Below are 13,241 nucleotides of genomic sequence, written 5' to 3'. Positions count from 1 at the left end.
CTACCACAAGATGAGAATAGACTATAGTTTCTTTGAACAGATGTGGGCATCCCAAATAACAATATGGCAAGTTCAAATTGCTTGTTTTTATTGCCATTTTGCTTCATCGAACCTGGGGAATCTTAAACTGTAAATATTTGTAAATATTCCTTTAATGATTTTGTCTCTTTACAGTACACCAAAAGATAATACAATAACACACATTTTGTTTTTCTTTTAGAACAAGAGATACGGCTATACAGACAAATGGCAAATCACTCAAAGTCACAATCACCTGCTATGGGAAAAGACAAAAGAGCAACCAGGTTATGCAAGGTTCCTGTAAAATTGAACATCCTTACTTGAAAAAAAGGCCAGGTATATGTATTATAGATTGTCCTAATTTACCCTAATAACCCAATTCACAAACCTAATTTCCCAAACCAGTTTGGTCCCATCTCACCCCAGTGGTAAGCTGGTTGCTCCCCTGTAATAGGACACAATGCTTAGGGTAGCAGGAAGGAGTAACAGTTATACCTCTCAGAACAGATAATTATGAATGAGCAATAAAAAGGGACACACATCGCTTGTATTACAACATGAATTGAATCTACATCCTTTAAAACAAAATAAATATATTTCTGTATATCTAAAACAAAATAATCTATCTGTATTTCTACATTTTAGTATTCAAGGAAGAAATTGTAATTGTGCCAGCAACTATTTTTATTCCTTCCATAGTAAGGAATCCCCAACCTGGGTTGGGAGGTCAAAGACCTGTTTTGATCTACAAGTTCCATGTTTGAGGATAACTTTGGTAATAAATGGAATTGGCAATATTATATTAGTTAATAACACGTCTACTGAGCTCTGCTCAGCATTGCACTGTGGAACAGTGTCATCAATAGATAGAAATGTCAGTAAATTGTAATCACAATTTAAATTCTGAAAGAACACATTAAACGCCCAGTTTCCTTCTTCTTGCTCAGCGGGATGAGTTTAATAAGACCATAAATCCAAACACGTATGTGTATTTTGTGTGATTCAACATTGAAACAATATTATTGATAGAAAATGACTCTAAAACTGAACAGGGAGAAACTGTTTTAGCCTCATACCATTAGGATTAAGTGGCTGTTAATATGATTAACTCAAGTACTTAGCTAACTCTGTCATGGATGCCTTGCATCGCCTACTTCCATGTGGCAGCTAGATCTCATTCCTGCATCACAGCAATGCTGATAGATTTTAAGAGTAGATAGAAGTGACCTCTAAAGTACTATGAATACAGAAAGTTATACAAATGACTCCTACCCAGCTCTCACTGATTCAGTGAAAAATCCTTAAAGGAGAACTAAACCCCCCCCAATAATAAAAAAACCCTACCCACTACCCTAAATAGTCCCCCCCTCCCTGCTTCCCTTCCGCATAGGTGATTACCCATGAAAGTGCACTTAATTCATTAATCACGTATAGTTGCAGAGTACACGCAGCGGAGCTCATGGGCGTCATGTTCCGCTCTATAGTATTCTTCGGGTCCTTTTCCTTCCCTTTGGCAATTTCCAGAATGCGCAGTTGCTACAAACTGGAAGACTGCTCCAACTGTGCATGCGCCAATATGTCATTCACTTCCCGAAAAATAAAGAAGAGCTGGAAGATGGCGACCATGAGCTGTGCTTACTCTGCACCTACAGTATACGTGAGTAATGAATTAGGGGCACTTTCAGGGGTAATCACCTATGCGGGAGGGAAGCAGGTAGGGGGGACTATTTAGGGTAATGGGTAGGTTTTCCATTCAAATTATGAATGTATAACCTATGGCCTACTTTTATACAGAATGAGTTACCTCATTACATGTAGCGTATGTCGATGGGACATTTTCTCCCATCAATTCCCATCAGCTGACTGTAAGAACTGCTAGAATATTTCAATTCGCATCTCACAAAATAAAACTTTGAAGACAAATATAACTGGGTTTTTGGAGGTCTGAAAAATCTCTGAAGCTCAGTTTACGCATGTGCAAAGAAAAGTTAATCAAAATTTAGGCAAAATTGTTCTATCTGTTGCCATTGTTTTTTTTTATTTTTGCCAAACAAAGTACTGAGTGTTAAGAAATGTTACCTGGACAAGAAATAAACACTAGCACAACAGCAGTTGCATCCTTCAGCCTCTGCATACAATGTTTTTAAATTAATGTGTGAGTTGCCTTCTTCAGCAGATCCATTATCCAGCAAATAAAATAATGCTTTGCAGAGTGAACAAGCTCTGTATTTAAATTATTTTAATTTTCATAAATGTATTTTAACCTAAGTTATTAATGATAATAGTTCCTTCAATAATACATTAAGTTTGTGCAGGTATCCCAAGGAAACAATATTTTGAGTAAGAGCAGCATATATTTTAGAGGCCAATTTATCTGAGGTCAAATTTTGAATTCATGTGAATTTTTTTAAATTCGAATATACTCACTATTCGACTGGGAGGTTATATGAATGTCTAATATTCGATTCAATGGTTCCGACCAGAAATTTTGAATCGTATTGGATTTGTATGAATTGTATTGGATTTGTATGAATCAAATTTTTCTCCCGCAAAACAAATTGAATGTCAAGAAGGCTATTAACATCTCCAAATTGCTCAACGGACCTCTGCCATTGACTTGTAAATGAACTCGGCAGGTTTTAGGCGGTGAATATTTGAATTAGGACTGTTTCCATGGTCGAGGTGGGATAAATCTCACATTCAAAAAGGGGGATTCAAATTCGAATGTGTGAATTTTGAAACTCGAAAATTCGACTTTACTGTTCGACCCTTGATAAATCTGCCCCTAGCTGTAGTTAATACATGTAAAATAATTGAGTGTGAGTGAAGGAGTGAGTAGGGGCAGATAGCTGTAGAGCATATGCTTAGTTAGTTGTTTAGTAACATACACTATGTTAAAATAAATTCATATTTACTGCAAATTTTGTACATCAACACAAAACTGACTAAATTATTATTTTGAGAACAGAAAAATATAAATAAGAATACAGTATATTAAGACAAATCCTAGAAAATCAAGAAATAAAAGGAATGTAACTGTTGGCACATTTGTGATATAATGTGATGATCAAGTAGCAGGACAGAGTGTGTGATGATCTACAGTGGGTAGCAAGTAGGTTTACTATGTTGGTTTCACTGAGGGCCCCGGTCATATCCTTTGATAACAAACCAGGCTATGGTTACTAGATTATATGAAACTAATCAACAAAGAACTAGCAGGGCTACACTTATTGCAATTCATATAAATTCATCCACTTCAATTCATATAAATTCATCCACTTCTCAATTAGAGCAGCCTTAACTTTATTAGAAGTGTCCTAATCTAGTAAATTCAGGGTGGTAATGGAGTGGTAATCTGATTAGTTAAAGGGAGTACTGGAGTAATGGATGGCTGGTTAAGATCTACTGTAAGAGCATATATTTTAGATCAGGGACCCTTAGCTTGTGGCTCATTGACCGCTTCTGCTGAACTTAAACCTCCATATTTGTATACATGGGCCGCTGATGTTGCTTCAACTACTGGTTGAAGATCTTTCTTCTAAATATGCAAAACATCTCTTGAACTCTCTGGCTAATTATCTGGGGGTGATCTTTATAACAATAGGTGTCATAAAATACACAGTAAAGGTAACTGAGCAAAATACTGCTCTATTATTATTGCTGTTTACTTTTATGGATATGTAGGACAATGGGTATATTGAGGAAACAGCCGTCAATAAAAAAAGTATTGAGGAAACAGCCATTAATAAGAAAGGAATCCATAACTCAAAATTATGGACCACAGAACAATCTCAAGCACCTTGCCCAATGCAGTTTGTTCTCACAAAAAAATGGGGTGCCAAAATGCCCCTTGCTGCAACCTACAGTATATGAAAATGAAATGGGAAATTAAAATGCAAATATGTCAACTTCAAGCGATTTCTCTAAATACGCTTGTGGCTTTGTTTGAGAACCATACCTAAGAGATCAGAAAAGTGCAATTTTTGTGCAAGAGCTTGACTCTGGGTGTTTAGACCCCATGTATTTATCAACACAAAAATACATAAACCACATTTTGTGCCATTAGCCTTAAGGGGAATGTACATAAAAAAAGAAAGACATTCATTTACTCTTCATTTGAATATGTTTGTAGTCCTATATGTTCCATATATAGGCACACAAATAGGAATGAAAATAAATAATTCTTGCACAGTTACTGTAAGTACAATAACTAAAATTAGATAGAAACAACAAAATGCCAATATTTGGTGTGATGAAATGTGCTAAAACATGTCATATCTCAGTTTAGAAATGAACTCCTGCTGATTTGATAGCGGATTTCACTGTTTGAGAGAGCCACAGCGGGGGCATAATTAGGTCTACAGCACCTATAAAATTCTATAATTTTGTTTCCATCCTATCTGCCAATAATCTACAAAAGTTTTGATGCAGAATTGATATCCCAGATGTATAAAAATAAACCCCACTAACAAAGTAGTGTCAAAATGAGTACCCTCTCCATTGGGTTAAAACACAAACATATAGTTCTAGTCATTATCATATGATTATGAATTGCCCAGAAGAACAAGAGTTTCCTCCTCAAAACATATCAAGTGGTGAAGAGCTCATGTACCATACAGGTATATTTTCCATGTAGCCTTCTATTGCACAAAATAGAATTTCTTCTGTGCAGCTACAATCCTGTGACCGTAGCATCAGAACCGCACAAACTATATTATTCAACTTAAAGACATTAAGTGAATGAATATCAATAATCAAACACTGTTTTGTCATTCATGGAATCTTCAAGGACCGACATAAGTGAAACTCATACGGCAGAGCTTTTACAAAGGTACATTATTTCCCTTCAATCGAGACACACCATAAATCTTACACTGTACAGTGTGAAGAACTTGTTAAAGCACACACTTCAAACTAAACAAAATATATATATATATATATATCTAACAACAATTTTGTGATGGCTTTAACATGAATTCTTCTTCGAAGAAGGTACTAGGTACATTTCTTGAAAGCCGTATGCCGCTGGGTCTTGGCACATCCCTGAGTCATCTGACATTTCACACAGTCCTTCCTATGCCAAGACGTCTATTTAAAAAAAACTGCAAATGTTTAAAAAAAGAGAATTAGTAAACAGTAAACAAAGTGCAAATGGGATCAAACTTGGCTATGAAGAAGGGAGCCATTATCGGGGACAGAAAGGTTTATGTTTGCTTCATTTGCAGTGGAACTATGGGTTTGCAACAGGAATGAATAGAGGCCCTGGGGTTTGGGAATAAGACATTATCATTACATTTAAACATGATCTAAATTCTGATTTTGCTGAAAAGATGTGACTGTGTTTAAAGGACAGATACTGTATATAAAGAAACAAAAGATAAGTTTTATTATATGTGGCCAGTAGAAGGCTAGAACTCATTTAATATAACAAGGTATACTGAAAATAATGTTGCATCAAGAAAAGCCTAACCAGAGGGAAAGTATATTGCTTCTTCCTTAACTCTCAGTCTTTTATATTTAATTATAAAAAAAGGCAAAAACATGCTATGTTTTGTGTGCCTTAGAAGAAAATATTCCCATGGATCTCTACATAAGGGCAGATGATGGGTCTGAGGACTGCAGTGTAACCAAATTAGAGAAAGAGAAAACATTTCCAGTAAAATTAACAGTATTTACCTTTTCTCCTTTGATTTTGAGCTTTCTGTGTTCATGCTGAGAGCCTTCCATACTGTAGTTTTTGGCATTTCATCAGAAATATTTATTTCAGATGGATCACCTCTAAAACAATGAATGGTAGACGAATAAATTAAGTGATTATCTGGGATGTCTGAATATATCTATCAAAAGTTGTTGTGAATAAATAAGGTCATAGGAACAACATTTACTACATATTAGGGAGACACCAAATCCACTTTTTGTGATTGTCAGAGTTTAGATGCATGACTTGGGAGCCCAAAATTAAGTTTTAACATAATAAAAATAAAATAAAAGAAACAATTTCCTTAAATTATACAGAATTTGGAAATTTACGTTTTATTATATTAAAATGCATTATATATGTATATAAATGTGAACAATTAAGTGATTCTTAAATCTGAAATCTTACCTTGAATTATTGTTTTTCCCTGGGCTACTGAGCAATTGTCTGTTTTCCAGTGGAAGCTGAACTTCTTTGTCTTCTCCTTCATGTAGCATCTTTTCAGACTCCTAAGAAACCATGAGCAATTTTTTAAAATGACAATACAGGAGAAGGTGACGTGGAGCCAAATCCATCACTTGATGAAAAGTCTATAATTAACTACAGAACGTATTACCTCCAATTCTTTAGCTTTGTTTTTTGCATCATCCAGTTTCTTTTTCTTGCTCTCTGGCATCAAGTCATCAAGCCAACTCAGTTCCCGATCAGAGAAGCAGAAATCCATGAGTTTGCGGACAAACACTAGTGCAAGAACCTGTAATCATATAAGCACAATGTCTAGCTTGCCCTTGCAGGATACCCACTAAATGAAAGTTGATTATCAGGAAATTTTGGTTTGTTTTGGTAATGCATAACTCCTGATGACCTCCCTCCAACATAAATCATATACCAACATATTCCATTTTTATTTGACATATGATATTAAGCCTAAATATTAATAGTAATAATAAAACCTAAATAATATTGATACTGCTTCTCTACTTTTTACAATAATACATACAATGTATGCTCAACCACTGACATAATGCTGCTGTATGAGCTCTTAGGTACAGCAGCCATTTGGCACCCAGGATCTGCAACTATGTTCCTAAGTAACACAAACCTCAAGTGCAGTGTATGGACCTCATCGAATTACAAAAAAAGAAAGCAGGTATTTGGCTGCCGACACCATCTGACGACAAAATATAAGGGACACGTAAATGGGCAATGATGGGGCAAGTTAGCTTTTGTATGTTACAAGCCCATGCAGCAACCATTTAACAGTGGTGCATAAAATAAAAGATGCAATATTAGTAGGAGTTTGTCATTTTTGTAAACGGGACCTATTTACAAACAGTTAAAAGAAGCATTGTAGAGTTGCTATTAATTCCAAAGTATTTAGGATATAAAAATGAAAAACACAGGAGCTGAAATAAATTTGCTGGTTTATTTTATAAGCCTTAAATGTCATGTAACAAATTCAGATTTGTCTCACTATTATACTGGGATTTGGCATTTGTTCAGTTACAATGTATTTTGGGAACCTTTTAAAATTATGTTAGTTAAAGGGGAACTCTCGCGAAAATAAAAATTTAATCTAAGCTTCATTATATTGAAACAAGTTTTCTAAATATAATCAATTAAAAATTCTGTACTGTTTCTGAAATAATCACGTTTATCTTCACTATGCCTCTCTCAGCATCTGTTTCTCTTCATTTTCTCTTCATGCAGGAGTTGGGTGTCAGATATTCATTGACAGTTAGATCCAAAATATCTTATAGGGGGCTCCTTTTGCCTAGAAGAGGTATTAGAGCTCACTTTATTAAAATCCCCAGACATCATGTCTCTCTACATGTAGGATTTGTGCAAAGGGCAGTTATTTTGTTAGATTTTGTTTGTTTTGTTTGTACTGGAATCAGTTATTTGAATGAGCACTGATTCATCTGCTAGGAAAGGAAGCCCTATTATAAGATATATTGGATCTAACTGCAGGTGAATATCTGACACACAACTGTTCAAGAAGACAGAATGAAGAGAAACAGATGCTGAGAGAGGGATAAGTATAAGGAAGGTTGGTCCCAACAGAACTCATAGGTCACCTGCTTCCTCGTATAAGATTGTCGGCTATGCAGTACTGCAGCAGTTGGAAAGCCTAATCCCAGCTGTAGGAAAGTCATGACGTACTGAAAATAATATTTAACACAGTTAAGGAAATATTAATGATGTACTGTACCATCATTGGGAAAACAATGGCAGCCCGGGAAGCCTTAATGACCCACAGTAATACTAAGCAGGTCAGCTGTATAATGGTGAAGAGATGAACTTTGCGTAAAGGAACATGTCTCAGGTAGCTGAAATCTGGTTGGTGTTTTGCAGGCATTGCAAAGAGCAGCAGGCGATCAAAGAACTACAAAACATAAGCATACAGATTGATACTTTTCTGCTCCAATAGATATGTATGTAGTTAAACAATGATAAGTAACCTGCAAACATACAAAGGCACTCTATATATGAACAATATATGTGCCTCCCCCTCTAGATCAAGTCAGTGCTCGACTCAACGTGGTATGTGGCATGCTACAGGTCTCTGCACTCTGATAAGTTTCACAGTGCAGGATGCAGCTTTCAAAGTGCAAAAAATAGCCGATTTATTTACACTTTGAACATTGTGTCCTGCAATGTAAATAAGGCCCATGGTGCATGCCTGAAACAGTAACAACCTTCAGAGAATGGGGAACAAAATGACTCCAGCCTATGCCAACATATTCATGCATAAGATGAGACTACTGTAGGGAAGTAGTGCAAAATCCTTACACTTATACCTCTGCAGTAGTTCCCTGTAAGGGTGCTGGCCCACAACCTGTATCTGTGTGCGCTGTACGCCATTACCTAGCAACCAGCTGTACAGTGATTTCAGTGTTGCAGGAAGTTACACAGCCGGGGAGGGACTGGCAGGAAAAGGAAATAGCAGAACCTGCAGAGAGTACCAAGTGGTGGAGAGGAGGAACTGCTGCTGGGCCCAGAGAGCTGGAGAACCCCACCAAAAGCAGACATTCAGATCAGGATGGCACAGTGACGCCAGATACTGTGCCTGGAGTGATAGAGAGTGTGAAAGAAATCCTGATTGGAGAAACCAGCATCAGCAGGGGATTTCCATCTAAATATCTAAAGGGGCTGGTAGTCGCACTGCAAGTGTTGGACTCGCCTGGAGGCTCTGTGTGAACCATCCAAAGAGACATTTGGAGAGAATATTCTGTATAAAGGGACAGTACCCTAAAGAAGTGCTAGTAGATACAGAGACTGTCTGGTGACTTTGCCTTCTTTTAGTTAGCCATATATAGCGCTAGCGAGTTATATAGTAAGGCCTTTTTGCCACCTGTTAGGAGTGCTGTTTGTACTAGCTGCCCTTTACATTTATTTTATAGTTATTCAGTTTAACAAATACTGCGTGTATTTTATTATTGTATTCCTAGTGGGGCCACCTGTAGGCGCATTCCTGGATCCCACTAGGTGGAGGCACTGCACTAGTAAGTGTCAGGTACACAGTCTCTCTCAATACCACTGCGGAGTGGTTCAGGTTTGACCCGTGCCATCAGGTAAGCACCACACCTGGAATGTAGCATTGACAAAGGGGCGTTGAAAGGGTTACACTACCTATATTTTAAATCACTCTACATATTTAAGGCATAAGGTAAATAGAAGAATTGCTAAGATTTGTACATGATGTATCCACACATACTTTATACAAATGTATGTATATAGATGCTTTCTTCATCATATGTTTTAGAGAGGATAAACTTACCTGAATTCCTCGCAGTGAAGAGACTCCCATGTAGAGAAATACTCCATACAGAACTGGCATTGGGATAAACTACAAGAAGATCAGCAGTGCTAGCATGGTTTCTATTTACATGAATGACTAATTTACAAAATGTAAACATGCAATTAACGAAGACTTAATACTACATGTTTTACAAAACAGTTTACAGGGGTTGTTCACCTTTAAAGTAGTTAGTTGTTAGTATGTTATAGAATGTCCTATTCTTATCACTTTTCAATTGGTCTTCATTTTTTTTAAATATTTGTTTTCTTCTTCTACTTCATTCCATCAGTCAGGTGGGAGTCACTTATTCTTCTATTCAGACCCTCCTTTCAGTATCTCCTTAAACCAATGCCTGGTTACTAGGGTAAATGGACCCTAGCAACCAGCTAGCTGCTGAAATTTTATACTGAAAAACTGCTGAACAAAAGCAAAATCATTTAAAACCACAAGAAAAAGAATGAAAACCAACTGTAAATAGTCTTAGAACAAGAAGAATTAATTTCTACATCATACTAAAATTAACTAAAAGGTGACTGGAGAATGATAATTCGTACGGCTGCATTTTAGTATATGCTATACATTTTTTCACAGTGAAAATTAAATAAATGGGTAATGTGAATTACATTTAAATCCATTTAAATCCATAAAACACATTTTCTCTACAAACAGCAAATCCCCAATTTGCCTTGTAACTACTTAAATATTACAAAACAATAATTATAGTAATAAGAATGACAGCCCTGGCCTTTTGATCTGTTACTTATACGCAATTTGCAGTCTTAACGCAAAACACTTCATTTACTATTCTTATACCCACTGTCACTGCTATGTTTTTCTAGTTTTCAGTAGGTGAGTCATATGGCAAAAATCAACAAAAGTCTACCTAATCAAAACACACTATATATATATATATATATATATATATATATATATATATATATATATATATATATATATATATATATATATATATATATATATATATATATATATACTAAAGACATAATTATCTCAAAGACTATTGCAAGGGACCAATTAAATTGATGACTAATGCACTATAAATTCTAGTATTTAATGAATGACTTCTTCTCCAGTGGCCTTCAGGTAACATATGCACCACTAGAGGTCAGTTTATTACAACGGAAGGGTTCAAACACAACATAATTAGTGGCAAAAGTATGAGTTGGTGTGTTCTATTATTTAATTGTAATAAACAAAAAACACAAAATAGTTGCTGTTCTTATTGCACATGGTGCGTTGCTGAAATATGGCAAAATAAAGTCAATGGATATTCCCTGCACACAGGGCCGCCATCAGGGGGGCACAGGGGGTACACTGTTGTATGGGGCCTGAGCCTGAAGGGGGGCAGCTGTGCTGCACTTTTCGAAATAGCCAGGCCCACCTTGAAATTGCTGAAGCTGTGGGGAGCCCGCAGAAGTCACAAAGCAGCAAAAAGACCCGAATAGTTGAAGTCCCAAAGCCGTGAAAAGACCCAAAGCCACAAAAGCAGCCGAAGTTTAAGTCCCAAAGCAGCGAAAAGACCCAAAGGCACATAAGGAGCCTATGTTGAAGCCGCAAATCCGCGAAAAGACCCAGAGTCACGAAAGGAGCCTAAGTTGAAGTCCTAAAGCCGCGAATAGACCCAAACCCACCAAAATTGAAGTCCTGAACCCACAAGTTCAGTTCTACTGAACTCCAATGTGTTTTTTTTTTATTTTTTATTAAACCCCTGACCACCAATGTATTATTATAATACTCTATAGGCCCCTGAACATTTTGTTGTATGGGGCCCCGTGATTTCTAATGGCGGCCCTGCCTGCACATATAAAAAGAATGTGTCTTTTTGCTATACTTCTACTTTATAATAGCGCTGGGGTGCAGTAGATACTTCAAGAGGACGGATAATGTGTGTGACCTCATAATTATTGCAAGATTTTGGGGTTTATATATTTTGTGTAAATAAAAAAGTAAGTCGAGCCTTAAGAATTTACAATTTTTGGTACATACCTTTAGCACTGTAGTCATAAACACAGAACAGCCCATCAGCACAAAGATCATTAGGCCTGTGACTCTCTGTTCCAGGATCCCCAGAAATTTAGGCTGCTCTCCAGGGGCTGAACATTCTGATTCTAACTTAAGGCTGTTAACATGTGTTATAGAGAGGACAGTGGCTGCAACAAACCAAGGCAATCCCATTATTGAACAGATTCCCAGCATGAGTCCCACTACGAAAAGGTCCAAATGGTAGCCACAACCTTTCTGTAAAAAAAAAAAAGATAATGTATATTTTTAAAGATATTAGAATATACTATCTATCTATCTATCTATCTATCTATCTATCTATCTATCTTACAAAAACACTGATCATGATATGTCCCTTGTGCTGTTTTACATTTCTTCCTAATGGTGCACACATTTTCCAAGAAAATGTTGTTTCAAATATTTACATTTAACAGGCCCCAAGCATCAACATAATTGTTTTACAGTGCATTTTCCATCATTGCCTGGCTTGTTGTTATTTTTCTGCATGATACCCCAGCTGTTTGTAGCACAGTACATAGAAGAAAACATGTAATTGCGTGGATGCACTGTAGGGGTCTAGTGTTGTACATCTAGGTAGTGCCACAGAGCAACGTTTACTCACTACTCCCTACTATTGCATCCAGTACAAGTCTGTAACTGAATGTCAGCCAGGGTTATGGAAGTTTCCATGAGCATAAGGCCAAGCTCAGGTCCTAAACATACATGACAAGTGGAGAGCAGAACCCTTTCATATGGAAATTCTCAGTTTGTTAGAAATGGTTCTTTCATACAAAGCCTTTTTTAGTTTAAGGGTTCCTTAGCAGAGCCTTACAATAAAAACGCAATTGCCTTGTCACATTTATTTTTACTTTCCATTGAAATTAGACTTAAAAGAAAAAGTTGATTCATTATACAGACAATTCATGCACAGTGTGATGATTAACTAGCAATGGCAATCTCCAAGAATTTGCATGGGAGGAAAGAATAAAAGGTACCGTAACAACTTAGGAGATGCATTCATTCTGATCCTTACATTTTATAATTAATATGCAACAGCATCTGCTGAAAAGTAAAATCACTTATTATTTGTTGCTTTAAATTCCTAATGAGAAGTTGCAATATTATAATTTTATTTATAATGATTATAGTTGTACAGCCAAAGCTGTACATATGGAGGCCTTCAGACCTGGTATCTCACTCAAATGGATTTTTATGAACCTGCAAAATGCTCCAAACCCTAAAAATGAATATGGCTAAAATATACATTTTAAACATTTTATATACTAACCGTAGTGCACCACCCTAATGTTTCAGCTTCTCAATAGCAGCAAACTTGTCACAGGGGGTCACCATCTTGGAAAGTGTCTGTGACACTCCCATGCTCAGTGGGCTCTGAGCAGCTGTTGAGAAGCTAAGCTTAGGGGTCGTCACTAATTATCAAGCAGAAAATGAGGTTTGTCTGTAATATAAACTGATGCTACAGGGCTGATTATTAAATTCTGATGCTAGTTGCACTGGTTTATGTGCTGCCATGTAGTAATTCTCTGTATTAATTACTAATTAGCTATATATTGTGACATTTCTATTCTATATGTACTGTATATTGTGAGTGGGTCCCTAAGCTCAGTAAGTGACAGCAGCACAGAGCATGTGCAGTGAATCAGCAGAAAAGAAGATGGGGAGCTACTGGGGCATCTT

The 13,241-nt window shown here is 36.5% G+C and overlaps 1 protein-coding gene across 1 annotated transcript in view; it reads right to left on the bottom strand.

Annotated features, from left to right (window-relative positions):
* Positions 1–2,901: 2,901 nt before the first annotated feature.
* Positions 2,902–13,241, bottom strand: part of slc4a8.S (solute carrier family 4, sodium bicarbonate cotransporter, member 8 S homeolog) — a 96,766-nt gene continuing 86,426 nt past the window's right edge. Inside the window, exons 19-25 of the mRNA XM_018250109.2 lie at positions 11,529–11,780; positions 9,501–9,569; positions 7,932–8,105; positions 6,336–6,473; positions 6,128–6,228; positions 5,698–5,799; positions 2,902–5,123 (exon numbers count right to left, since the gene is read on the bottom strand). Of these exons, the coding sequence (XP_018105598.1) occupies positions 5,114–5,123; positions 5,698–5,799; positions 6,128–6,228; positions 6,336–6,473; positions 7,932–8,105; positions 9,501–9,569; positions 11,529–11,780 (846 nt within the window). The 3' untranslated portion in view covers positions 2,902–5,113. The remainder of the gene's footprint in view (positions 5,124–5,697; positions 5,800–6,127; positions 6,229–6,335; positions 6,474–7,931; positions 8,106–9,500; positions 9,570–11,528; positions 11,781–13,241) is intronic.

This window comes from Xenopus laevis, chromosome 2S (assembly GCF_017654675.1).
Source record: "Xenopus laevis strain J_2021 chromosome 2S, Xenopus_laevis_v10.1, whole genome shotgun sequence".
Lineage (NCBI taxonomy): Eukaryota > Metazoa > Chordata > Amphibia > Anura > Pipidae > Xenopus > Xenopus laevis.
The sequence above is the reverse complement of the archived record's forward strand: the minus strand, read 5'-3'. Positions and strand labels throughout refer to the sequence as shown.